This window comes from Taeniopygia guttata, chromosome 4, assembly GCF_048771995.1.
Source record: "Taeniopygia guttata chromosome 4, bTaeGut7.mat, whole genome shotgun sequence".
Lineage (NCBI taxonomy): Eukaryota > Metazoa > Chordata > Aves > Passeriformes > Estrildidae > Taeniopygia > Taeniopygia guttata.
In genome coordinates this window covers 56,852,205-56,879,821 of record NC_133028.1, presented here as the reverse complement: position 1 = coordinate 56,879,821, position 27,617 = coordinate 56,852,205, and the positions used below count along the sequence as shown (strand labels likewise).

General features: G+C 42.1%; 1 protein-coding gene across 3 annotated transcripts in view; it reads right to left on the bottom strand.

Annotated features, from left to right (window-relative positions):
- The window catches only part of ARHGAP24 (Rho GTPase activating protein 24), a 186,448-nt gene that overhangs the window by 124,333 nt on the left and 34,498 nt on the right, over positions 1–27,617 (bottom strand). The window contains exon 1 of one of the 3 annotated variants that reach the window (XM_072928656.1): positions 14,001–14,018. The exons of the other annotated variants lie outside the window; for them this stretch is intronic. Coding sequence (XP_072784757.1) covers positions 14,001–14,012 — 12 coding nt within the window. The 5' untranslated portion in view covers positions 14,013–14,018. Of the gene's footprint in view, positions 1–14,000; positions 14,019–27,617 lie in introns of those variants that run through there. 3 annotated transcript variants of the gene reach the window in all.

Genomic DNA, 27,617 nt, shown 5'->3' with positions numbered 1-27,617 from the left:
TACAAGCTGAGAGCATTATTACATGCACACATGGAAGTCTTGGTAAAATTAGGCTTCGCAATACTCATTAAATGTTGATCAACACACAAAAATTAAACTGGGCACTACTGAATTTTTAGAGATTTTTACTACAGAAAAAAATACTTCCAATAGCTCTGGTCATTAAGAAATTCAGCTTTTAATTAGATAAAACTCTTTCCCCAAGATAAAAAGCCAATAAAGCACCAGAACATAAATTACTAAATCTTGTTTTACAGATCTTTTCCCGCAAAGGAAATTTACCAACTTCCAGTCCTGAGAACATCTAGGTCAAAACAATGCAATTATTCCCCAAAAGGATAATACTTGACAAGCTGAAAATTTCAAATATGATCTCTCATTTATATACACAGCTCTACAGTGACAGTCTGGACAGATACAGCAACACTGTGAGAGACTCTGGCCTGTTTAGAAGTCTGGTTGACATGAGTTCCCTGTGAGACATTCCTGCAGGGCAAAGGAATCCAGGAAGGCTGGGCAGTTTTCAAGGAAGAGACCTTAAAGATGTAGAAGCAGGCTGTTCCCATGTGCCAAAAGACAAGATGGTGGAGAAGATCACCAGCCTGGGTGAACAGAGAGCTTTCCCATAGAGTGAAAAAGAAGGAATGTTTATCATCTTTAGAAGTAGGGGCAGGCAATTCAGGAGGACTACAAGGATGTGGTGAGATTATGCAGAGAGTAAATCAGAAGGCCCAAAGCTCAACTAGAACTTAATCCGGCTACTGCTGAAAAAGACAGTAAAAGTGATTGTATAAATACATTAGCAACAAAGGAAGGCTAAGGAAAATCTCCACCCTTTACTGGATGTGGGGTAAAATGTAGTGACAAAGGATGAGAAGGCTGATGTACTCAACCCCTTCTTTGGGAACAGAACCAGCCAGCACAGATTTATGAAAGGCAGGTCAGCTAACTTATTTTCCCTCTATTACAAGGAAACCCCTTAATGCATGAGGAAAGGGCTCTGGATCTAAGACATCAACAAAACCTTTGACACAGTTTCCCACAACATTCTCATGAAGAAACTGGCTGTTCCTGGCTTGGATGGGGACATTATTTGCTGGGTTAAAAAGCTGCCTGGATGGCTGGGCACAGAGAATGGTGTAAACTGAGTTAAATCCAGCTGGCAGATGGCTACAAGTGGTGTTCATCTGCTGGAGAGTAGGAAGACTCTGAAGAGGGATCTGAACAGGCTGGATCCATGGGCCAAGGCCAACTCTATGTTTTTTCCAGGAAATCTATATAAGGCCAACTATTCCACCTAGGACAATTAATTTCCGTGTCAAAGTAAAGGTTGAAGTTGCTGCAGATTTCCTAAAAATCACACATAAAGTCCATCATAACACCTTAAAAAAGGTGGCAGAGAGATATGGAAATGGGACCACAATTCCACCAAAATTGGTTTTTTTCCTGTACAAATACTCTTGTCAGCTTTTGTCTAGCAAGAACATCCCAGGGAAATCTGCCTAACTTACCTAAGTTATTATCTTGTAGTTTTTTATGGGAAGAAAAAAATTCAGTTTCATATGGAAAAATTTCACATGTTAATGGCAAAGGTTATCTATTTGTTTTGCAAGGTTTTTTAATTATTATACTGCCTGTTGCTTTAACATCTATATACATTGTTTATATTTAATCTATATAGTAAATTTTCTATGAGCACAGCTAATAAAGCGCTACTACCCTACAAATACCACAATCACACAGAAGGAACAGTTCAGTTAGCTTACTGGCATCTGTGTAGGGTACTCTGTTGGTACTTGTTTAAGGGATTATATTAAGTTGTAATGATCCTATCTCAGGGGGAAACTAGGGACATATCTTTTGTGCTATCTACACAAAATAGGCGCCACCTAAACAATTAACACAACTGGAAAACTCAGATTCCCTGAATACAAATTGCTTCTGCAGTACCATTAGTGCACAGTAGGTATTTCCGGATTTTACTTTTAGTTCAGCATCTTCATTTGCATCATTCATTCTGTGATACTGTTTCCAATTTGAAACTGGAGTTCTTGGATAGTTTCATCTTTATAACTGATCACAAGCACACACTTTTACAGCTTTCGTATGAGATGTAGCTGCTCATTATTAGTCTTATTAGTGTATTAGTAACATGTATTTTGATAACAAGGTTTAAATTACAAGCTATGTAAGAAAAGGTGCCAGATAATCCCCAATTTAAAAACTACAAAATCAAGGCAGAGTTTAGGAGGAGTTGGTTTAGGTCAAGTCAAGTATCAGTGAATCAGTTCAGTTATGCAGAATACATGCACATTTCTGCAATTCTGCTTGCAGAAGTCAGGGTGCGGGTTTTTTCTGTACACGTGGTTTCTTCATAATCTCCAGCTACCACAATGTAAGAACTATTTCAAGCTGTGGCAAGTTGTTGACATCAGTTCAACACTATGAACTGATGTGGACCACAAAACCAACCTAGGGTAAGGCAACAACCACTCAAGGACCATCACAAACAATTCCTCTCTGTGCTAGTTTAATTGACCTATTTTTTCCCCTTGGATATCTCTTTCTACAGTTTGCTAATCCAGGACAAATTTACCAGGCACATGATTAGAATCACAGTGTCACAGGATAACAGACTGGAAGGTGCTATATTTGAAAGATAGCTATATGGAAAAAAGTCCACTTTTCTGTCTTTTAGCTCAGTAGTTTGGCTGTAAGAACACTATGGGAGACCACAGCAAAGCCAAAGCTCTCTCTGTATGCTGAAGTCTCCAGAAGGACTTGCTCCTGCACCTTACCAGGGTCTGCAGAGAGGCTGACCTTTTTAATTAGAGGTATCTTTTTAAAATAGCCAATATTTTTCAAGACTATGCTGTCTCAAAATAGCACTTACTTCACTGAGAATAAATAAGATTCTCATAATCTAGATTTTTACACTGTTCTCTGAATACCACCACCAAAGGTATTTTACAACATTCTCTAAATGTACAGCAATAACAACTCGGTGTACTTGGGCTTACTACAGGTTTTTAAAATTTTACAGACTTAAATATCAAACCATCATTTATCTGCTTTTTCACAAGACAGTATGACAAGCTTTCTGCAGACCTCTTGAGGGGGGTATATCTTGCAGAGTGCCAGACAGTCTGGAATAAAAATGGATTCAGGGTGACTGGAGGCCAGCATTATTAACTGCACTCCAGCAGCTGCTCTGTTCCAACCATATTAATATAAATAGCTTAGATTCCATGTTGCTATTTTAATAAGTTATCAAAATATAAATGACCATGAAGGCCTTCACGGTCTGCAGGAGAAACTGCAGAAGCCTTTACAAAAGCAAGAGGACAAAACACTGCTTATGGAAGAGGAGAAACCAAGCAGTGTTTACACAGCAGGTGAACAGAAATAAAGCTCCAGGTTTTCTGGCAAACACAGGAATATTTTAGCCACTGAACTGCTCCCTGCCTGGAGTTATTGTTGAAAGGGGGCCTTTCTTGCAGCTATTAAGAAAAAGTAGTTCATACCAGTCATCTGCTGTCAACACTTTGGAATCTGCTTTTTTGAGAGACAGCTCCAGAAGCTTTAAGCATTTCTAGATGCACATTTATTTCTGTTGCACATTTGTTTTCTCCAAAGTGAAAACACAGGGCAAACATGTCAAATTAGTCAGCCCACCAATATGCAAGTAAAAAAAATTTTACTCTGGAGCTGAACCAGAAGGAGCCCCATTCTCTGGCATGCTCACAGCTACAGAGCATAGGGACTCCAGCTGGAGCTGGGATCATCACAGGAAACCCAGATATCCATTATATCAGGATGTGGCAAGAAAAAGAAGAATGTCTCAAGTTTATAGTGGTTTGTGATAACTATCACACTATTTTAACTCATGGGACAAAACGTAACTGAGCCAAAAGAGAAACAGAAAAGCTTCTGAATTCTAATATCCACTTGAGTCACTGCTTTCACAGGATGCTTTCTGAAGCCAGAACACACAATGAAGGTAATCAACAACATTTCATTACTAAAGGGTACAATTTTACAATGCCAGTGCTTCCACCAATGGCTATCACTGATCATGCTCCTAACTTTGCCTATGTACCTCACAAATCTCTACACAGCTTTCTCCCTCCTTACCCGCTGCTTTTACTTTTTCTTGCTCCTTTCTGCCTTTCTACATCCCTTCTGCAACATCAGTGAGCTTCAGTCTGATCACTGCATAGCTTAAATAAAAGTTGAGTATTGTTTACTCAGTCAGAAATGTTTTCCACATCTACAGTAAATCAAAGTAAATCAAGGATCTACACAGTGAGTATCCAGTATGCTCCTGGATGAAAAAAAGACTGGAATTTCATTGAAGAACATAGGAAAAAGCATCCTGTTAGGGTTTCTCAGAGGAGAAGGTTCTGGGGAGACCTTGTAGGAGCTTTGCAGCATCTAAAGAGGGTCTACAAGAGGGATGGAGAAAGACTTTTGGATACTTTTCCCACCTGCTGCAGAAAAAACTCCACCAACCCACCTTAATGTATTAGAGGTCTCACTAACGCACTCAAAAGCTTTCTCTCTCATACACACATGGAAAGCATAACATCCTGGTACATTTTTGGTTTACTCTGAAAAGCATCATCTTCTATTTAGCAAATCCAGAGTAACTACTTTCCCATTAATCTAACAACATAATATGAGGTTGAGCATCCTTTGACTCCCAACAAAACACTTTCTCCCTGTGGCTTTGGACAAAAGGCCCGTGTCCACATGGCTGTGCTGCAAAAAAGCCACATTTAAGATTTAATGGCTACTTCAACTGGTTTGCTTGAATTCTAATTAAAACACCAGAGCTGCTCCACTCAGAAGCATTTGCTACACATGGTATCTCAGAGTGCCTGAGAGAAGGGAAAACTCAGCAAAGAAAAGTGACAACATTAATTACACTTCTTCTGTTAAATACCGAACAGTTCATTAAAAGCTTAAACAGGTGGCAGGTTTGGCAGCTCTATTGTGTGCAGGCTCTAGACAGATTTATCATGCCTTTCATTTTAAAACATTTATGTGAACACATTTGCTGAGATAAATTATCTTGTTCAGAAAAGCATCCTGATCAAGGCTGCTGTTTGAAGTGCTACATCAATCAAATCATGTTGTAAAAATGTTAGCATCAATTTTGACAAACAGCATCTTATATTTATAGCTTTGGTGCTCTCTCCATTAGTTTCCCCTCCAATTTAGGTATTTTGTACATTTTAGATCTACAATAGTCAAGGAAGTACTGAACACAAACTGGCTGAGTCATTTAAAATGGCTGGACAGATACCCTGGGGAAAGCAGACAGCAGGCACACTGCTGCTGTCTCACAGCAACTCAAAAAAAAAAGATATCTAGACTCACAGGCAGGTTTTGGGAGTTTCCTGAGATATTGACAGTTGTCTGAAGGGAAAATAATTACACTGCTATGGTTTCAATTTTTGTTCAGAAACTTGTTTGCGTAAGCACTCAGATGCACAAAAGCCATGGTCTCATATCCCAGACCCCATCCATCCAGCTAGGAACCTTTCACAAAGACTTGGTATTCAGCCCAACAAACATTTAAATGTATATACTATAAAAATCTAGTCCAACTAGAGTGCCACTGAGCAACAGCCTAAATATAACAGAGAGAAGACTTTCAGATTAAGTTTCTGCCTATATCAGCAGAGGTGTCTGAAGTGAGACTCAGAGCTATGAAGAATGAAGCAAACTATCCTAATTTCTACTGCTATCATCTACTTTCAGAGCACCAATCAAGAAGTGGGACCCCGTGGAACACACTTAGCGAAACAGAACAAGAAAGCTCTCCTGCCTGAGAGCCCCACTGAATTGCAAGATTCACCAAGATTGCAAGATTCACAAACACCAAGTCTTTGTGAAAGGTTCCTAGCTGGATGGATGGGGTCTAGATGACACACAGTCACCCAAACATAAACAGCAGTAAGTTCATTTGAAGCCACAGAATCCACCTCTTTTCAGCAGGGTTTACGTTAAGGAACAAAAGTCTTTTCCACTACTCTGAAGAAGAAACCCATGTCTAAATCATCTCCTAAGAAGCACTTGTATCAATGATTGTTCTGGATCTCTTTTCTTTTCTCTTTCCCCTTTAAAGCAGAGAAGATCAACTGCTAGGACAGTATTCCACTCTAGGGGATTGAGTAGGTTTTTGTTTTAAAACATAAATTTGTACCACAATTCAATGACCTCTATGTAATGCTTGTGTCCCCATTTACACAAAGATTTCAAGTTCTAAGAGTGGGTGCTAAGAAGAACTGAGGATAAAGAAAATTATTTTCAAATGCAAATGGCTTTATGATCTAAGACAACCAGAGCAAGTACCAAAGGCTGTAAACACTCCTGTCCAATGTTCAGTCCACAGTCCTTGTCACTGAGTTTCAGGGCCTTTTAACTGATACACACCTCTTTTGTACCACCTATTCAAGACTTCAGGCATTTCTGACCAAGATGCCTCTGAAATATGAGTGCCAGCCAAACAAATGACAGTCACCAACAGCCTTGCAGGATTCTCATCCTCTGTTATTAAACTGAGAAGTTTAATAATAACTTACATAAATTACAACATCTATCCAAAGGGTGGGTAAGGACACAGTCTCATGTGATAGATACTGTCAGGATTTTGGGGCTCCTGTCCCTCTTTATTATTAATATCATGCAACTATCAAGGGAAGTGCAGTCTGCTGATTTATGCAATGTCTTTGCTACAAACAGACATTTGAAAGTAAGACAGCAGATGTCAGAACAATAACCACAAAGCCCTTTTTGGCACTTAAACTTTTAAAAACTGTTTCTCCCATCAACTATAAATTCCTGAAATTGTTAATCTTAATTTTAAACTGAACTACCCTCATTCCTAGTACAGAAAAAGGACTCATGAGATAAACCCAAGACATATAAAGGCACTGCTGCTGACCTGCTGTATTCAAGTTTCTTGTACATCTCAGTTTCTTCTCTACTGCACTGTGTTCTGCACAATTGTCACAAACTTCAAGGTGTTAAAAGAGCAAAATTAGTTTTATGTGCTTCGCTGCTGATAGAGAATTAAGTGTCTTGCTAAAAGCAGTCTGGCAAGATTCCTTTCAACACATTTTTACCTTGTTTGGTCCATTTAAAGAAACTTGGAATGGTTCTTGATGGAGGCTTGTATCAATGACTCCACAGAAACCAGGGTTCAACCCATTAAAAACATGTGATCATTGCCATCATAGAATTGGACTCAGCTGGCAGAAGGAGTTTCTTTTCCCACATCACTGACTGTCTGAGCTGGAAAGGGAACGAGACCAGCTCCAGAAAGCCAGAGTCACTTATGGAAATATTTTCAGACTGCTAACTGAAGAGTAAAGAGGATTTCAGGAATGCAGTTTGAGGTCATTCAGTTTTTCTCTACTACACAAGCCTGTTGAAGAACTAAGAAAGCCTCTTTCCCTAGCAACAAGTCATGTACATGCTGCTTACTCAGCTGCAAATACAGCTTTTATCCCAGAGGTAATGGACTTAGAGAAGGCTATTCTTAAGCACTAATACGCTAAAAGAACTCAATTATTTTAATTTGAAGACTAATGAGGCTCTCCTGTGAGCTATTCATTTTGCTACTTCCATGAGCCATGCACACTTGTACCACATCCAAGTAAATAAAAGGAAGGAAGACATAAGTCATCATGACTCGGCACTTTTAGTGGACACAGACCTCCTACAGTGCTGAAGCTCCCTTCCAACAGGAAGGCAGGAAGATCATCAAAAGCCCATCACCCATACAAAGGTTAAGCTGTAGACAAGAGTGATTATCACACAACTGCTTATCATCCCTAATTGTTTGGAAATTTTTACAGCACTGAGACTGATTGTGGGATGGAATAAACTTTAATTCTGGTTTTCTCAGGCCACTCATATTGACTTGATCATGATTAGTCTAATGCACAAGTGCTCCTATCTAACAAGATCATGAGATTATCTGAGATTACAAGGAATAGCACCACTGTTACTTGCATGTCACCTGGGAAATGAGTCCTTGTGAGGACACACCCACTGTATCTTCCTCTGTGGTCACCCAAAATTCACTGCCACAACACTCCCATCACACCTTTAAAAACTTAAAACACACAAGGGGTTTGGTTGTTAATCCCTGAAGGACAGAAAATTATTTCTGGGGTTTCAAAGCAAGGTGGAAGACAGCCTTTATTTTGTGTGGAGAAGAAAACCCTATTATTTTCTCAGTATCTGTGCACTTTCTATATTCTATTTCTCCATCTACCAAACAAATTTATTTAAGTCCTGGCTAAGTCAGGTAGTGATGATATGGTCTGTGCTGCTGCTAAAACTTCTTAATGCTTTACTGAAAACATGAAACAAACAAACAAAAAAGTATCAAATTAAGACACCGTGATTCAGTGCTGCACCTCAAGCTACTGACATCAAAATAAAACTTCCATTTCCCAAGCCACTCTTATTTGATTTGTGCCCCTCTAGCTCCGTCTGGCTGTTCCACATGTAATGCTAGCCCAGCACACAATGCACAGCGTGCTTTGAGATCCCTCCTCTCTCTTCTGCCATGACAAAATGGCTCTCTGAGCCTAATTTGATTTCCTGCTGGTTCAGTCCTGACACCTGAAATCCTTCAGCCACTTTTTCTTTTCCTCATGGCTGTTTACAGCACATAGGTGGCAGCCTGTGAAGGATGCCTGCATAGACTGGAGAGCAGAGGGATGGCCAGTGGCCAAAATGCACCACCATTCCATCTCACCTCAGCTGCTTCACACGGCCTGGAAATATTTTACTACCGATTTTGCTTAATCTCATTCGCACCCCCATCAATTTTCCCAGCAAAATAAACTATAATAAAGTTCTTTGCAAAGTCCTCAGACTCTAAAGATGCTACTACACAGTCACCATTTTCAGAAATATTATCAAGAAATAGTAAAAGGGAAATTCAAAGAAAGACTCCCTTTCAAGTCCAAGCCATTGCTGAAGCTCAAGCCAGCCAACATGATAGGCAGCTCAGCAGACACTGAGCATTTACTAGTTCAATTTTATACAGCATAATTTTCACATGGTCACATGCTTTCTTCAAACCAAGAAATTTTTTTTTCGGCATGAATGACTTACTGAGGTATTTTAATTATCTGCTGCAGCATCAGGGCTGAGAGGATAAAGCAGTGAACTGCAGTTTTAGTTTTTCAATTTGTCTGAGAAAGGAGCCTCTTTTTTAATATTGTCTGTTTTCCCCTGAACACTGAAAACTCATCAACCATGCCTTTACAAGTTTATCCCAGTTTATCATCTGCACATTCAGGTAAGCAATTTTGAGTAAGCAAAGAGCAATCTGACTCCCAATCTGAATGCACAGGCTACTGAGGTAGTCTTTCATGAGTCAGTGTAAACATAGTAAGAAATTAGTATTAGTCTATGAGAAAACATCAGCCTCTGGTGTGCAATAGAAATGGAAGCAAAATCAAAATTGCCTTATAAAAGATAGCAGTTACCTACTAAAATCCATCTGGCAAAACCAGCAATCTGTAAACTGTGAGTATTGTCTGAAACCTACAGTGTTATCTCAGGTTTCCCGCCAGAAGGGATCTGACCTGGACAAGTGCCTGCGCTGCCTCTGCTCAGGGCAGGGGGTCATGTGGAAGAATGCTCCCCTTGTTTTTAACACTTCCTTCCCATCACTTCCCTGTTATCTCAGGAATCCTGCCAGGAGCCTCATCACCACAATCAAGGGCATCCCCTCTACTCCACTGAGCTTAATTTCATACTGAGGACGGTGAATGGTGACAAGTCACCTCTAATTTACTGGGACTGTTATTCTCTCAATGCAGAACTGTTTGAGTGGTCACCTGATCACTCATTTTCTATGTGTTAGTAATCTGGGACAAGGGAGACACTTCTGAAAAACTCATGCAGGTGCTAGTAAAAATCCTGTGGTTAATGGCTGGATTAAATTATTCCACTGAATTCAACAGGGGATGATATATTCCTTATAGAAATGTTTAGAGGTCATGAAACATTTCAGTATATTTCCAAGAAACTTCCAGTATAAAACAACAGTGAAATTTCTGTTTCATCCTTTTAAGTGATAAAGCTTATGAAGAATTTCATAGTTGGAATAAACAGCTAATAAGTTTGAATGTTAATCTTTGTTCCTCTCTTTAAGCAGAAACCAGGCCTCAGTTTCACAATCTGATAAAATACCACAGCAGCAGTATTTGCCTACACAAAAATAAGAGAAGAATCCTGTGATGAGAAGTGCTAAATCTCAGGAAAAGAAGAAGTGGGCAGGTTCCTGGACCACACATGTTAACACCCCAAAGTCATGTCCCTTTTACTTCAGCATTACATAAAAAGCATTTTTGCACAATACTCATTATTCTCTGTATATGCCAAAATAGGAAAATCTACCCATCAGTCTCTAATATCACAGTGGTAATATCTGTAACACCATGCATATGAGAAAAGGCTCGTTTTAATTTATGAAATAGGCTTAGACTTGAAGAGCACATATTTACACAAATGAGTGGATACATTTGGCAAAGAAAGGGATCTGGCAGTGCTCCGCTACATTCATGTGATTTTCCCCAGCCCATTCATTTCATATGCTACTGTCAGTCAGTCACTCATTATTGGTCAGCCACCAATAAAGTTGGGAGGCAAAACCAGAGCAGATGGGCCTCACCTGATGCAAAGTGCCTGCATTCATCGCAGTATTATTATGCAATTCCTACAGATGTCATCTCTTAGAAAAACACTTCACGTAATTGCCCATATGCAAACACTTGATACACGTATTATTTCACTGTGTCACCAGCTCCCTCCATGAGAGACTGTGTAAAGCCCAATGCAATTTACCATTACACTTCATAGTAAAATATAATTTCTAATCTCACAGAAAGTTATAAGAAGTCCTTAATTTTTACTGCCCCTGTACCCTAAGGTACAGCCCTCATTTATTTCTAGACAGGGTAATTAATGTTTCTTTCCAAAAAATTACTTTACAGTAAGTTTTCTTTTCAGTTAACCCCACATAAAGCCTAAGGTTCCCTCCTACAGGTAAGTGAAGTAAGCAATGGAGACCAAAGAAACAATCATCAGACAGGAAGGTGCTCTAGCAAAGAGCTGCAAAACTTCAAATGCAAATTCAAATTCCTGCCAGCTGTGCTTATAACCAACTTATTGCTAATTTAGAGAGAATACAGAGAGCATCTTACTCATCTTTAAAATGGTTACAGCTCTCCTCACAGGTGGCTGGCACAGAATTGTCACCACCAGCAGCCACCCTATCACGCTGTGGAAGAGGGTATTATTATCCTCAAGCACTAACTCACCCCACTTGTTTTCCCCAGCTCTGGCACCCTCCCTAACCCACTTAGAACACAATGAAGTCAACATAAAGATGTCAACAAAGCACATCCAAGCTCATTCAGATCCATGTGCTCCTAAGCAAATACAGAAAGGCCATTTCTACCATGGTGATATCCTGGATAGCAAGAGCCAGGCTGCAATGAATAATTATCATTTTCACTGAGTCTTTATGTGACAAACTGCCCCCATTCTCTGAGCCAGAGGGAGCTCAACCCTTCTTGTTCCTTACAAAACATACTCCTTGGGTTTAAAATGACATTTTTCTTCTAGGAAGCAGCTTGCTGTAGTATCCCCAAGTTCTTTCATGTGAATAAAAAAAATCTTCATTGATCTGCTCATTTTCACAGGGCTCGTTAGGTTGCTTATGCATGCAAGAGCTGAATGCATGAAACTTCTCATTCCTTCTGCTGAGGAATGTTTCCTCTATTTTCCAGTAAAAGGCAGGCCTCAAGAGACAACAACAAAAACGTAATTCCCAGAACTCACTATAAAAATACTGCTAAAAAAAAAAAAAAATCCAGGGATATTTATTTGCCTGTCTTGCTGAAGACAGCCTAGCATTTGCAATTTCTCCTGAAATGACAATCCCAACCTAGGTCAAAAATCAGTGTCTCAGCTTTTATAACACCACTGACTTAAGTGACCTATTTTTTCTATTTATGCATCTGACAGTTTTGAAGAGCTCTTACCTTAAGTTTTAGTATGCCCCTGACAGAGTCTGCACCTTTTTCTTAAACAAAACTCACATTAAACAAAAATACATGCACACAGTGCGTGAATATGTGCATCCCATTGTGAACATAATCTACAAATGAAACTAAATTAGTGATCATCAATTACTTTTAACTCTTTTTCTAATATTCTACAAACCCCTCACAAATGTCTGTGTATTTTCAAAATACCAAATGCAATTGAATCTTCTTTCCAAACTGTATTTAAAACATTATCTCTACCTGCTTTTAGTAATTTTACAGTGTTTTTAAGCTAAATATATTTATTAAATTATCCATACACTAAAACTAACTGTGGATAATTGAAAATACCTGAAAACCACAAGCCTAAGACTAAATTCCTCCCCAGAAAAGACTGCACAAGTCTCCATGTATTTTGCAAGTCAGACAAGAGGTAAAACTTTCTGAAACTACAGTTCAGAAGCCCTGCTGTTCATTCAGATACCTGCTAGGATTTGGTAGGGCAGATAGTCATTTAAGAATGAGTATTTGCCCAGATCTATACCCTTAGGCTTCCTACCCTTCTCTCTACCATGACACTTTTGTTCCTTATGAACATTCCAAATACTCTCCAAACCCCAAGCGCTTTTTTTGGCACTTTGTCCTTCCACTCCACTTAAACAACACAAGGATAGGAAGAATATGAAAGGACAGTGTTACCTGGAGCAATTCCACAGTAAAACACAATTGTATCCTGAGCATGCTTTGCATCACTATGCAAGATGCAAAATGGGACTTGACACCAGAGCTACATGACAAAGGCATTCTAGTTTTTGCCACTCAGGACAAATACAGGCATGAAATCACCTGAAGCATGCCTTTTTCCAGTGGTTATTCCTCCCGTCCCTTTGCTGGTATGCAGGAAAAGTTGTAGTGATCTATTTTGACATTCATGCCCCATTCTTACTTGTGTGTCTCAGTTTTTCCTTTTGCTTTTATGTACACAAACAAGGCTAAAACCTGTCACCCTGATTCTTAAGTTTTTCTAAAGCCTTCTGAGTTTACATTCTGTTGGAAAACTTTCCCACACAATTTCTGTAAACAACATATTGTTTTGCATTCCTTCATGGGGGTGGAGAAACTTGATATACTAGTGGTTTGTCCAATGTCGTTGGAGAGGTGGCCCATTCACTCTCCAATCCACTGTCACCTTTGGAAAAGTATAAAAGTTGGAGTCAGAAAATAAACTTCCTCCTTTACCTTGCAAAATAGCAGGTGGCTCGCGTTGTGCTTTCTCGTGTCCTATAGCGACAAAAACCCAAAGGTTGCTTCTTACCTATCTGCTTCCTAGAGCCTCTGCTCTAAAATTATTTCCAGTCTTTTTACCAGGCTCTACATATAAAATGGCTTGTCCCAAAAATATGCGTTTTCTTAGAAAGGCTTCCCACAAAAACACTGGACTCATTTTGAAATTAACATGAACTTAGATCTTCAAAGCATCACTTTCACTTCAGGTAAGAAATCAAAACACACATCTCCAGTACCCTTCCATTAAACTACCAGCTTCAGCATTTTCTTTTCAGACAGTCCTTAACATGAGAGCTAGTCTCTCGAAAAACAGCTTCTTTCCTCCTCCCCAGCTCAACTCCACCACTGCCCAAAACCCAGCCAGACTCACCAGCAGTCTGAGATCAGCAGCCCTTTCTGAACACTTCCCCCATCTCCTCCATGCAATACCCTAAAGAAGGCAGGCAATAATAGCATTGCCTGCAACATTGCTACTATTTGAGAGAAATGCAGCCATTTATGTCAACTTTCCAAAAATTCAGACAGATAATTGTACCCCTTAGGTAATCTCTTCCTGAAATTATTCAGACAGAGTGAACCTTACCTTCCTGCAACATCACCTTTTGGGTGTCCAATTACAGTACTTACTTTTGCAGACATCTCTTCTCTCCCAACCCTGACCATTGTACATCCCAAATCAGACCATCAGAATTTTTCTCTGAGGGACCTTCTACTACCTCGCTCCTGCTGTGCACACAGTGGTTGGATTATTAACTGTGTAAGCAGTTAATAGAGAAATCTATAATTGAACCTTCCTGCTGACTACAGAGGCATTAGCAAACTCCACAAAGCACAGCAATTCTTTTCTGGAGAGTATCCATTATTCACAGTCACTCTACATAAAAAGCCTTTGTGCTCTTCCTGAATATTTGCAGCGCATTGGGGACCTGCTGGACACAGCCCACTGGATAATTGGCAGCAGGGCTGCTTTTAGCTGGTTTCATTCTCCAGCAGCCTCATGTACCATTGCTGGTGATACGATCATTTGAAAGAAGCATAGGAGTTTCTAAAAACTCATTTTACTGTCTGCTTTAACATTATTTTTCTACTGTCAAATTTAGAAGGGCCTACACATCAAGATATAGAGACCGTCCTGCAAAAAAGCCTTTTTCTGCCTGTATCTTCCATAGAGGATACGTTCATGAGCTCTACTGTGAGCTGCTGAAGGTTTTAAAAACAACAGAGCTGAGTCTTTTATGGGAAAACAGTACAAGCCAAACGCTGAACATAAATGCATTTGCAGATGCACACTGTGCTTACAAGGTGAGCCAAGCAGAATAACGCAAGCAAATAATTATCCTCTGAAGAAAACAGAGAACGTGAAGAATAGTGGTTAACAAATGAATGGAAGTCCTGCCAACATTTTAGATCTGGAAGTTTAGCTCCTCCTCCTCACACCTGCTGTGAAGCCCTGGTGCAGTACTCCAGCCCCTCATTTAACACGGTCTTCCCTTGAGCGCTGGTTACATTCCTTGAGCCTACACAGCACAGCTGAATTTTCTCCTGCAGCCCCCTCTGACCACTTCACCCTCCCTCCCAAGGTCAAATGCTATGTGTCCAAGCTCCCACAGCACCACATTCAAGCCTCTGATCTGAAAGAGACTGCACAGCTTTACATGCATGTAAAGCTTCCTCTCTGAAATTATTCCTGCTTGCATCCCCTCAACCCTACCAGCTCAGGTTTGTAAGCTACAAACACCAACCTGACTAGCTCACATTTGAATAACTATATCCTCAAAGCACTTTTAGTGCTGCAATCACAGTACTGGGCAGCATCTCCTCTGTCTTTGCACCAGGACTCCATTCCCAGCAGCAAAGAGATGGCAGCACAGGGTGATGGAAATCCATCATCCATGCCCTGCAGATGGTCTCAGTCCTGATCAGTCCTGATTCATGGATGCTGCCAGAGGAAGCCAAGAGTGACCAATGCTTAAGGGCCCTTCACTCTTGCCTGGCTCCGATTTCCCCAGTCCTGCTCCTCTCCCAAAGCACAGTGCAGTGGGATCGAGAGGGAGAGGAGCAGCAGCATCCTGTGGATATCTGAAATGGAAAAAAAAGTAACACAAGTTATAACTACAGAACGGACACTGTCTAGCAGACTACATAACAATCAAGTACACTTCAGCAGTAGTACATTCTTTTGGTAATCTGACAGCTTTAAAAGGAATAATATGAGTTCACCTGTGATGAACGCAAGACCTTCAAAGTAAGAGAAGAGGGTCTGGAAAGCATCTTGCTGTTCAGAGTCCTGTAGCATACTGGAGACAAACAACTGCTGATCGTTGTGCCGAATCCAAGTCATACTGCTGCCACTACAGAGAACATCACACAGCTGCAACCATGCACCACTTTTGAAAGCTGCACTAAATGTCTCAGACTTAAGCATGTTCATGAAGGAAGGTATTTGAGAAATGTGAGAATATTTGGGAGAAATTATTTGTTTTTTGTAAATACAGCAAACATGAATCACTCAATGAAACCCTTTTAACTTCTGAAAAACAGGTCTCTTCAAACAGCAGTACTGGTACAGCTGGTTTTATAACTCAGTTATATCCAGAGGCAGCAAACTGAGCCGGATCCCCAGCAAGGGAGAGGACAGAGACCCATCTGTAGTACAGACTCCATACACAACACTGCTTCAAGTCAAATAACCACTCACATATACAGCTATTCTGGATATTTTCAGCAGGACATAATTGTAAGAAGTCTCAACACTGTCATCTTTTGGGAGACCAAGAAAAGCACCAACAACTTAACGTAGCAGACCTTACTTCTGTTTAATTACTGCTTTATTAGAAAAACTATGTACTTATTTATGATTCATATTTAAAAAGTCCAAGAATACAGCTGATTTGTGAATTCAAGTCAAGAATGGGAATCTTGGTTTTGTGTTTTCCTCATGTCAGCTTAACAGCTTCATTAGCTCTACTCACAATGTTAAATACTCTCAAAATGAGAATTAAATCAGCCTTTTGTAACATTCAGAGTAGTGGATGAGGGTTTTTTTCACTCAGTTAATTGGACAGTTCTTTCCAATGTAACAAAAGGACACCTATATAATCACTGTGCTTACTAAACTAACTGTTACACTAAAGAGGTTAAAAAAATGCCATCAGGCACACTTGTTTGCTTTTAGAATTGGCTGTAGTCTGTTTCTTGCAATCACAAACAGGCCTTGTGAGAAAAATAAGGGTCATAATCATGGTTTCACACTTGACCAAAATCCATGTTTTCACAGTCCAAACTCACAAGTGCCTTGGGAACTATAAACCTCCAGTTTGCAGAGGAGAAGTGACTGGGCCTTATCTTCCCAGTGAAAATTGCTCCACAGCCACCAGTGATAACACTCACCTCTGCTAGACTTCTTACTGGAACAAGTGCTTTAATAGAAATTGAAGACTATTTTAAAGGAAAAAAACCTCCCCATTTCCTCTCTAGTGTGTTTTCAGCATAAAGTACATCAACCTTTGTTTCCAACTGGCTCAGAACAGTTTGATTACTCACAAAATGCTTTATCTTCACCTTGGTATGAACCAGAGGGTAGAAAATTACCGTATGCATTTCTTCTTATTGTCTTCTTATAAATGCCAAATATTTACTTTCCTCTGTACTATCCACCTTCAGCTTAGGTTAACCTATTAAAAACCAAGACAAGTGGCCAGAAAATTAAAAGTCATAAAACTTCAGTACATCAAAAACCTGAAACATAGGATCTGTGTGTTTTATTTTTCAGTTATGACTCATACTTCTTCCCAGATAGCATTGGTTATATAAATGACATTATATAAATACTGGAAGAAAATGAAGAAACACACCTGGAATAACAATCAAACCTATGAAGCAAAAGCAAAAAGATCTTCCGTTGATCTGAAGGTAGTTAAATGCAACATCTGTTTTACAGCCTAGGCTGTGATTGAAATCTAGCACTAGGCTTCTCCCAGACTAACCCATGAACTCTCATACCAACATCATCCCTTCAGGAGCCCACCATCACACAGAGCTTGCTAAGCCTCACCCCCATGGAGAGCTTTTCACTCTTTGTCAACAGGAAAGATGCTTTTTCATCAGGAAAGATGCTTGGTGGCAGGACAGTTTGGATATTGCACAGAATTTAATACAACTTCACCACAGGAAATTAAGCCGGTTTGGTGCTCCTGAGACTGATCTGGCAATCCTGAGAGGTATGAAGAAGGTAACAGCACAACAAACTTCACACTGTCACATCTCCTTTCCTTTCCCAGCACCACTGTGTGCCTCATCCAAGCTCTACCCATGGCCAAGCTCTCTGCTCTTAAACATTTATATAAGGAATTGTGAAAACAGTTAATTTCAATCTGTCTTTTTCCTTTGTCTTTTTCAGAGATGTGCTAGCAGGACCTGTATGAAACACCAATCATGCTAGCATTTCTCATGAGGTGTTTTCTCAAAAAGTCCCTCTAGGCAATGTTTTCCCTGCTGAAATGGATTATTTCTGTAATGTGCGAAAGTTGGTTTATGTAGCAATCATCTGTCTCACCCACATAAAACTGCATCATTACAGGGGATTTGAGAGTATGCAGATTAAGAGGTAATACTGCAGTCAACAAAAGATATCAAGAAAAGCAGTGAAACTCACTCCAAGATATTGACAGTGATTCTGCATTAGAAATTAAAAGTTTTATAATGAAGTGTACTGACCAACAACTTCATTTGCAGAAAAGATATCAGGAGAAACACAATATATATATTATTTGCAAAATACATGCTTAGCTTGCAAAACCTCAACAGTTTCAGTAATGGCTGGTACACAGTGGGATAGGTATCACTTCCAAGTCCGGGGGGACTGGGAAATCTGGCATCTAAATACTAGGCATCTTATGGCAAATAGTAACTTTAATAAGAATGACAGGCTGAAGTTTTTAATAATATCCTTTTTCCATACGAATACTAAACCTCTTCTTCAGATGTGGAGCATTATTTATTGCTCTTTAAGTGAGGAAAAGGAAAGGAAGGAAGTGGGAAAAAACTGCACACGTCTCTCATTCTGACTGGGCTCCAAAACATGTAAATAATTCTCTATTTATTTCAAGAAGTTTCTTTTGAGATCCCCACTGTACTCTGGCAAATACACGTATAGTGGCTTACTAAAGCATCAGCTCATATACTTAGAAACACAGCCTTGTGTCTGTTTTCTATCACCTGCATGACCAGATCATTACAGTAATGCCCAGTTCATGTCAACCAGCTTCCAAAACACATGGCTGTGTCCATGAAACTCCTTAGTACTCCTCAATTGCTTGTGGTTATTATTCAAGAGTAAAAGAGTGGAAACACTGCAATTACTCACTCAAAGCAGGAGCACTTTGTGGGTAGCTGCATAGACTTTTAATGGATTTCATTCTGCAGTCCAAGCAGTAAAAGAGAAAAGTTCTTGTTAGCTCAACTTCTGTACTGCAAGCCTGCTGGAAAGGATGTCCCTCCAGCATTAGAAGTTAATTTAGCTGCTTCTGTTACTATTCAACCCCTGGAATCCCTTCTGAGACTGCCAACACAAATACCACCTGTGAAGGCCATTCTCATAAACTTGTTCCATGCAAAGGGATTTGAAATGTCTGGCTCAGTTCATCAGGGAACACCTGGCAGCCCAAAAGCTCTAACAATCAACACACACAGGAAGGTTTTTCTTGCCTAGAGTGTCCATGTTAGATAGCACATCTTCACCACGCTGATGTGTTCAAATTTGTACAAGATTCATGTCATTTTCCATGCAAAAGCATTTATGCAGTCCACCTGAATCAAGATTAAATCAGTGGACTTGTATGAATGCGGCTAAAAATTATTGCTAGAATAAGTTCTCAATTATTGCAGCAACAACATTAAGTAAATACCTTAGCAGCATGTAAGGAAAAAAGCAAAGGATTTCTTTTGGGACATTAACTGTGGCCTGTGCAAGGTAACAGAACCAGCTGAACTTTTCCACACCTCAATTTTCCCTTAGCAGCATATGTTAAACTAAAAGCTATGAAGAGCAACTTTAGGTTATGAGTTGATCAAATGTTACTGAATTTCAAGTGTCAGGCTCCAAAACAAAACATCCTCATCTAGTCATTGCCCCACATGTTTGCCCTTAAATAAGAGAGACTTAGCACATAGCCTCTGCTGCCCAAATTATTGGAGTGTGAAAAAAGATCCTATTTTACAATGGTTAAGGTTCCACATATGCTCCAAAGAAAAAGCATTAACTTTACTTAAAGATGAATCTGGAGGCTGATTTTCACAGAATTTCATCCTATGGCCTCACATGTGCTGTGTAGCAGCATTCAAATTAGTTGCTTTGCTGCTTTTATATAGCAAGGAAATATAAAGAGAAACATCTAGAGCAGACCACTGCTGCCTCACTGAATATGACACAAAGTATTGCACACTGCACTGGAGTTCATAAACCACTGACAGGATTAGGAATTTACATCAGTGTCTTTCAGACAAGGTGTTAGTAAGGAAACAATAACAACCGTCCACATAACATCATGTATGTTTTTTAACCAGCCTGACACCATCCTTACTCCTCTCCCCACAACTTCATTAATCCATTAAATATACGTTCAATAGCATTCACCAGAAATATACTTTTCATTCAGCAGCCAACAGAGAATACCAAAAGACAGTATCTCCCCTTGCTTCCCTGTCCCAAAGCCTGGCATGAGTCAGAAACAGAGAGGAAAGGAGGGAGGGAGAGATGGTGTGAGTATAAAGGGAAATACAGAGCTCAAGACAGCTACAAACTGGGCAGCCCCCCCACGATGGAAAAGCAGCTCTGTACCATGTAGCAGCTTCTTACATTTGTAAGTCCTGCCTATCTATGAAATACAAGGAAGCACACCAAGGGATGAACTTCAGCATTAGCAAGCTTTTACAAACAAGCCAGTTCCCTGGTCCCAGGAAGAGAAAGGTGGGGGGCAGTCCTCTGAACATTTGGACTAGGCAGATGCATTGGCAGCCAAGACCTGAAATTAAGCTGTTGGCCAGTTTACATCTTATTAGAGTGCCTCTCTTTTCCAATCTAACAGCAGGTGTTGGCTGAGACTAATGACACACACAATTTATACAACACATGGCAGCATACTCAGGAGCTTCAGCTCTAAATGCACACACACGGGTCAATGGTGCTGGTGCTTTCAGTCAGCGCCATGAGGCATTCTTGCTTTGTTCTATTATAAAAATAATTACTGGAACTAATTTCCCAGTTTGGATTAATTAAAGATACAGAAGTCTGGGAGCATGTATTTTATTTTTCCCAAACAGCTCTGAAAGAGAAATTGGGGCAATACTGACTGCCACACAAACAGGGAGAATCGTGGGATCATCTTTTCATTACCATTCTACATTTTGAGTTTGGTTAAAACAACAAAAATTCCCCGTGGAGCACACAAGTGGAAACACCACAGAAGGTTTGCATTTCCCACCTACAAAGCTGTCTCATTTCAGTGAATTTTGAAATTCAGTCACTGGACTGTGGTAGATAGGGACAGGCGAAGCGGAAGACCACGGGATGTGACGGAAAGATAGACCCCTCCCCCTCTCCCTGCCCCACGTTATCTATTAACCCCAGAAGCATGTAGCCACACCTGCCCCGGTAACTTTCCACTCCCGACTAACCCCTGAGACCCCCCAACCCCCCTCTGACGTAGCAAAGACCCCCAAGACTATTTAAACCCACGAGATGAGATAATAAAGGCTTTTCGACCGTCTGCCACATTGGTATCTGCAAGCGTTGATTAGCCCGAGTAGCCTGGGCGAGACCAGGCTGCCGTGCTGTTCCCTGAACCAGGTCGCAGGTTGCCCTTTATAAAGGCAACATACTGGTGCCGAAACCCGTGAGAAAAAAGGGAAAAATCACCCGGCTGACGGGGTACGCCTGGACAGGAGCAGCGGCTGGAACGGTCGGACCGTATCTTGGCGCAGGGAGACCTCCCAGGACCTGCGAGCGTCATGGACAGCGTCGCATGGGTCGTGAGTGTGAATTATAAGCAATGGAGTATCGAATTTAAGCTCAAGGACTTTTATCTTGCTATAGCAAGGCTGCTTGAGCTTGGGGCAACCGAATGCTCAGTAGATGCCATGCATCCGGGAATATGGGAACAGTGTACAGCCACGCTGGCCGGGGAATCGAAATCCTCAGGCAGTGGCGAGAGCGTTACGGCACGGGGCAAGGTAGAAAAAGCCCCGCGCAAGGCAATAGAAAAGCAAGAGACGCGGAGTGCAGCGCATATGTGTTTATTAGTTAGACCCGGGCTCGGGGTGGGGGCGAAAGCGCAGACCGTCCCTGAAGAAGATCCACCCGGGAACGGAGACCCGGGGGGGCACAGCGCGACACCCCCTTCCCCAGATCAGAGCCCAAACCCCGCCGCGGAAGCCCCTCGAAGAACCCCCGCCGCGAAAAACCCCCAAAAAACCCCCACCGCGAAACCCCCCCGAGAAACCGCGACTTCCTCCGTCCCGCCGCCGCCGCCGGTCAGAGATCCGTTGTCAGAGGCGCAGCGGCGCGCGGAGCGCTTCTGGCAGGAGCTGACAGGAGAAGCCAGAGTCGCAAAAACCGCGGCTCGGGAAGAAGCCCCGGCTGCGTGGCCATGCTGCCGCCTTGAAAATGGCGCCGGGTGCCGTGGGGAGGGGCGGGGCGCGAGTAATCTCGGCGCGAAAACTCGGAAACCGCGCGATTTCAGGGGCGCGCGTGCGCGGGAGAAAGGGGCGGAGAGCGGCTCGGGGCACAGAGCCAATCAGCGGCCGCGCCGGGCGCCGCCACCATATAAGGGAGAAACCACCCCCCCCCGAGGGGCGCAGCGAGCCGGGGGGGCGGGAGCGGCGCCACCCCCGCAGGGTGGAGCGAGCTCGGGGCCGGACAAAACAGCGCGGAGCCCCGGAAGTGCACTGGCATTTGACTTCCGGCGCTGAGCCTGGCAACAGCTCCGCCAGCTCCTCCGAGCCGGCGGGGGCCGGCCGGGACTCCGAAACCGAAGAAACGGAACCAGCGCAGCTTAAAACAAAACCGAATAGAGTTCTAAGCCGCACCGAAAAGCGGTCACAATACGAACCAACCCAGTTTTACCAGCTGGGGAAAAATACCCCTTGGAGCTGCGGGAGGAAAGAGCATCTCGCTAAGGAATGCGGGTCCCAGCCCCCGGAAACACGAGACGCGGGAAGGGGGGGGGGGGGGGCGCGCGGGCCGAACTCAGCCTCCTCCCACCGCAAATAGCAGCGCCTGTGCCGCAGGGTCAGCAGGAGACGCCCCGATACGGGACCCCTGGGTAGCCCTAGCCATGAAAGTGGGGAGAAAGCCCCCGAGAGTGTGAGGGACGTGCTGCCTCTGTGGCAGTCGGGACCCCCACATGGTGAGACTATGAGAGCCACTGCTGCACACCCACTGCTGCCAATCAAACCTGACCCTCAAAACAAAACTAATGAGAAGCTGTGAGTCTTGTTTGCAGGACACGCTCGTGGACCGTCCCCGTGACACACACACCCCTGCTCCAGAGAGAGATGACAGACCACCAAACCGCCAGACGAAACCCCAGAATCCCACGGTGGTGAGACCCAGACATGCACAGTGTCTCTGTGCAATTTTGCTGTTAGGGCTTGTGGCCGGGGGGCAAGCTGGCCCAGGCCACTACCCTCATCAGCCATTTAAGTGAGTCGTGTAACATCTATCAAGTGACAAGGTGCTCAAAGAAGTCACCACAATAAATACCCCATCCTTCGTGTTCCACATAGCCAACCTGTTTAGAAGCTACCTTACTAACCCTAAATGAAACCAAATCGAACCTGACTAACCCCTATTAGTTTTGCTATGATGTTAAACCCCCTTTCTACAAAAGCATTGCTTTAGACACCCCCTTCAGTTACTCCACAGCCAGTGCCCCCCACCAATGCAGATGGGACACTCCCCGCAGAGGGATCACCCTGAGTCAAATCACAGGACAGGGCAGATGTTCTGGCAATGCAACCTTAGCAAAGCAGAAAGGCAACTTCTGCACTAAAGTTGTCAAGCCTGACAGAAAAACCAACAAGTAAGTGACCCCGTCTGCATCTAGGCTGTGAGTTTGCCAGTGATCCAGAGCGAATCCTTATATGTTCCCTGCCAAATTTAATGACTCTATCAATTTCTGTGTTCAAGTTCTAATTGTTCCTCAGGTCTTGTATCACTCAGACAAAGAGATATACCATCTTCTTGAGGAACCTAACAGACTCCACAAAAGGGAAATCATCACAGGTATAACTATCGCAATGCTGCTCGGCTTGGGAGCAGCTGGCACAGCCACAGGTGTCTCAGCCATCGCAACCCAGCAGCACGTACTCTCTCAGCTGCAAATGACCATCGACGAGGACCTGCAGAGGATCGAGAAATCCATCTCCTATCTAGAGAAATCAGTCTCTTTGCTTTCAGAAGTAGTCTTACAAAATAGGCAGGGACTGGACCTTTTATTCATGCAGCAGGGAGGACTGTGTACAGCCTTGAAAGAGGAGTGCAGCCTTTATGCAGATCATACAGGAGTCGTTAAAGACTCCATGGCAGAACTCCGAGACAGACTGGCTCAGAGAAAGAGAGACAGGGAGACCCAACAGAGCTGGTTTGAATCCTGGTTCAATCAATCACCTTGGCTCAACACTTTAATTTCCGCCCTGGTAGGTCCACTGGCAATACTGCTTTTAGCTATTACCATAGGCCCATGCCTGCTGAACAAACTAGTCTCGTTTGTTCAGGCCCGTCTGGAAAGGGCAAACATTCTGTTCATAGGCCACCAACAAATGCTGTAAACCAAAAACTGCAAACACAGTCAGTAGCTAAAGCCTTCAAGACCTGCCTTGAAAAAATTACCCAGATTTACCAAACCACCCTTTCCTTAACAAGTTGCAAGTTTGTACCTCACTCCAGTGCCTATATCTACGACTACCTCATTTTGTATGTGATAAGGAGGGGGGAGATGTGGTAGATAGGGACAGGCGAAGCGGAAGATCACGGGATGTGACGGAAAGATAGACCCCTCCCCCTCTCCCTGCCCCACGTTATCTATTAACCCCAGAAGCATGTAGCCACACCTGCCCCGGTAACTTTCCACTCCCGACTAACCCCTGAGACCCCCCAACCCCCCTCTGACGTAGCAAAGACCCCCAAGACTATTTAAACCCACGAGATGAGATAATAAAGGCTTTTCGACCGTCTGCCACATTGGTATCTGCGAGCGTTGATTAGCCCGAGTAGCCTGGGCGAGACCAGGCTGCCGTGCTGTTCCCTGAACCAGGTCGCAGGTTGCCCTTTATAAAGGCAACACTGGACCTGTTTTCTGAGGTCTAAGATAGACACATTCTCTGTTTGGCATAGCTTGGCATGGCATCCAGGTCAAGGGTTGTGGGGAGGTGGGTGTCAGGATGCATTAAAAAGGCTGATTATAGAAAAAAAAATTTTATTTTAAACTGAAGATCTACTCAGGAAGCCAGCATGCTAGAGGCATGCGGAACAGGAAGGCAACCCTTTAATCTGTTATTTTCCAAGTTTTCAAATGGGATGGAGACACTGAATCATGTTAGGGAGCAAGGATCATATAAGCCAGCCCTTTATGAATGCTACGGGCACTGGGAGAAGAGAGGGGCAGTCATGTCACTAGCCAGTGTATTCAGATGCAAAGGAAGACCTGGGGAAGTGGGAGCCAGAGCTGTATCTGAAGAAAGGGAACAGCAGCAATGCAAGAAGGACAAAGACTGCACCTGAGAGCTGTTTTGAAAATTCAGTCAAGTTCAGGGAGCATGAAAGGCTTCAAGCCCTTGGGAATGAAGCATGCACAGACTTAAACAAATTGGTATAATAGCAGGATGCAGCAGCTTGCAGATGTTTCCAGTATGATCACAGCAATGACAGAACTGCTACATGCAAATCTGACTAAAAGAGACACTGAATTCCCCTTGCATTGCACTCAAACCTAAAAACCGTCTTCACAAGGGAATTGCATTTTCAACTGCATAAGCTGGGGCAAAACATGGAGCAAGACCTGCCTGATATTGGCACAGACTCCTTGCACAGTGTTTAGTAACATCCCTGCAGTTAATGCTTCAGGAAAAACCTGTTTAATTCCTGTGAAAATCTGTAAGACTGCTACTGGGCCATGCCCAAAGACTTTTTAAAGGAAGAATACAAAGAACAACCAATGAAAATTCAAGTTAGCATTTTTGATCTGAAAGAAGCAGAAAAGAGGATTAAAGTTGGAATTTGATCACCTCCAAGTTGAGTATCTCAGTGATGGATCTTATTGCTCTATGTCCTGGGCTGAGAACAGAAATTCAGTCCCATGAATTTGAGAAACCCTTCCCCACCAACAGAATAATGGCACTAGAAGTACCCTGGTATCAAATAAACTCAGTCTTATCACACCAATCTCTCATGCACAAAATTCCCATGGGTATCTACTGACCAAAGTGTATTACACCTTTAAAAGCACTTACATAAGTCATTGAAGAAAAAAAATGTGTCTCAACAAGTAAGTTGCTGAAATCTGCAGCAGTAAATTACATAAAAACTTATAGAGGTATTAGAAATAGTAGAACTTTCTACTGCACATAAAAGCTAAGACTTATCCTTTGATGACCTTCCCTGTATTTCAGAGATTTCACTGCTTTAGTTGCAGAAGCCTTTTTATATTCATATCATTGAGGAGCTATTCATGGAACACCCAATAAAAGAGCCCAAAGTAGTTTTGAGCCATTCCCTTCACCTTCCACTCCGCTGCATTCACAGAGCCATTTAAGGTGTGCTTTTTAATGGATTTTTTTCATGGAGGCTTTTTCTTTGATTTTTTTTTTAAGTTCCATATTCACCACTATCCAGTAACATAAAGTCTTCCTGGTAAATAGTTTGATATCTGGCAAACATCAGTACTGATGTCAAGAAAATCCTATTTTACTTCATAAGTACATTAAGTTTCTAGTGAAATTCCTGAGAACCAAACCCCAACCCCACCTCCCCATTTCTTGCACCACCTGCATAATTTGATTAAATTCTCCCTTTGAAGTCTACAATAGGTTTGTAGTACAGGCAAGAGTTCACCCTGCAGCACATGTCCATGCCAAAACTGTTTCTACTTTCCTAGATTAATAACAAATGTTTTGCCTAGAAATTGAAAAATTGAAAAATCATTATCAACGGCTTGGATATTCCTTGCTGTTTTCACAGCAAGTCCCTGAACTGGCTTTGTGGATTTTCAAGCCCCATGAAGCCAAGCATGGACTTGGTGCTTCACATCTTTCCCTCAGCAAGACTGAGGGGGCTGCTCTTAAAAATTAAAGTAAAATCTACTGAGAAGCAGTTTAAATAGCTGTGATGCTCATCAGTATTTACACAAAAGCTGGTTCTTGTTGCTTCGCAGAGACAAGGATCAGAGTGAATATACTCTGATCTCCCTTGACTGAAAATGCTCTAGGCAGCAAGGAGAGATCACAGTTCCTGTGATGCAGTTCTCAATTATGTTTTTGCCCTCCACACAGAAATGTTTTCCACTCCCTTTTAACTTATTAAAAACTCTGATGCTCAATCTTTAATCATATTCAATACTAATACTGAAGGATTTTCCCAGACAGGCTAGGATACAAAATATGTATTTATCATAGTAATTTCTATTTAGATTCATTAGAAGCTTGATTTTAATTTAAAAATGCAACTGCAGTTTATCAAGTTTTCTATTAATGCTATTAAATGGATTTATCGGTCAATGAAATTTTTACGCAAATTGCATTAAATGGGAAGCACTGAATCTGGCAAGACACACAAAGAATAAAAAAGAGGGGCTTCTACGAATGTGTTAATCAAAAAGGGAAAGAAGTCAAAATCAAAAAGATAAAGAACATGTACCCACCCCAATAAACAACACTGGTACACTGCTAACAACAGATGAGAACACTGAGGTACTCAACTTCTCGGTGTCAGTCCTGAGGGGCAACCTCTCTTCCCACACCTCTGCAGTGGAGGGACAGCAGGATGGGGACTGGGGGAGCAAAGCTCCTCCCACTGCAAGTAGAGATCAGGTTCACAGCCATTGAGGAACCTGAAGGTACAGGAGTCTATGGGACCTGATGAGAGGCACCCCAGAGCGCCGAGGGAATTGGCTGATGTAGATGCCAAGACACCCTCCATGATATTTGAAAATCCATGGCAGTCAGTTGAAGTCCCAGGTGACAGGAAAAAGG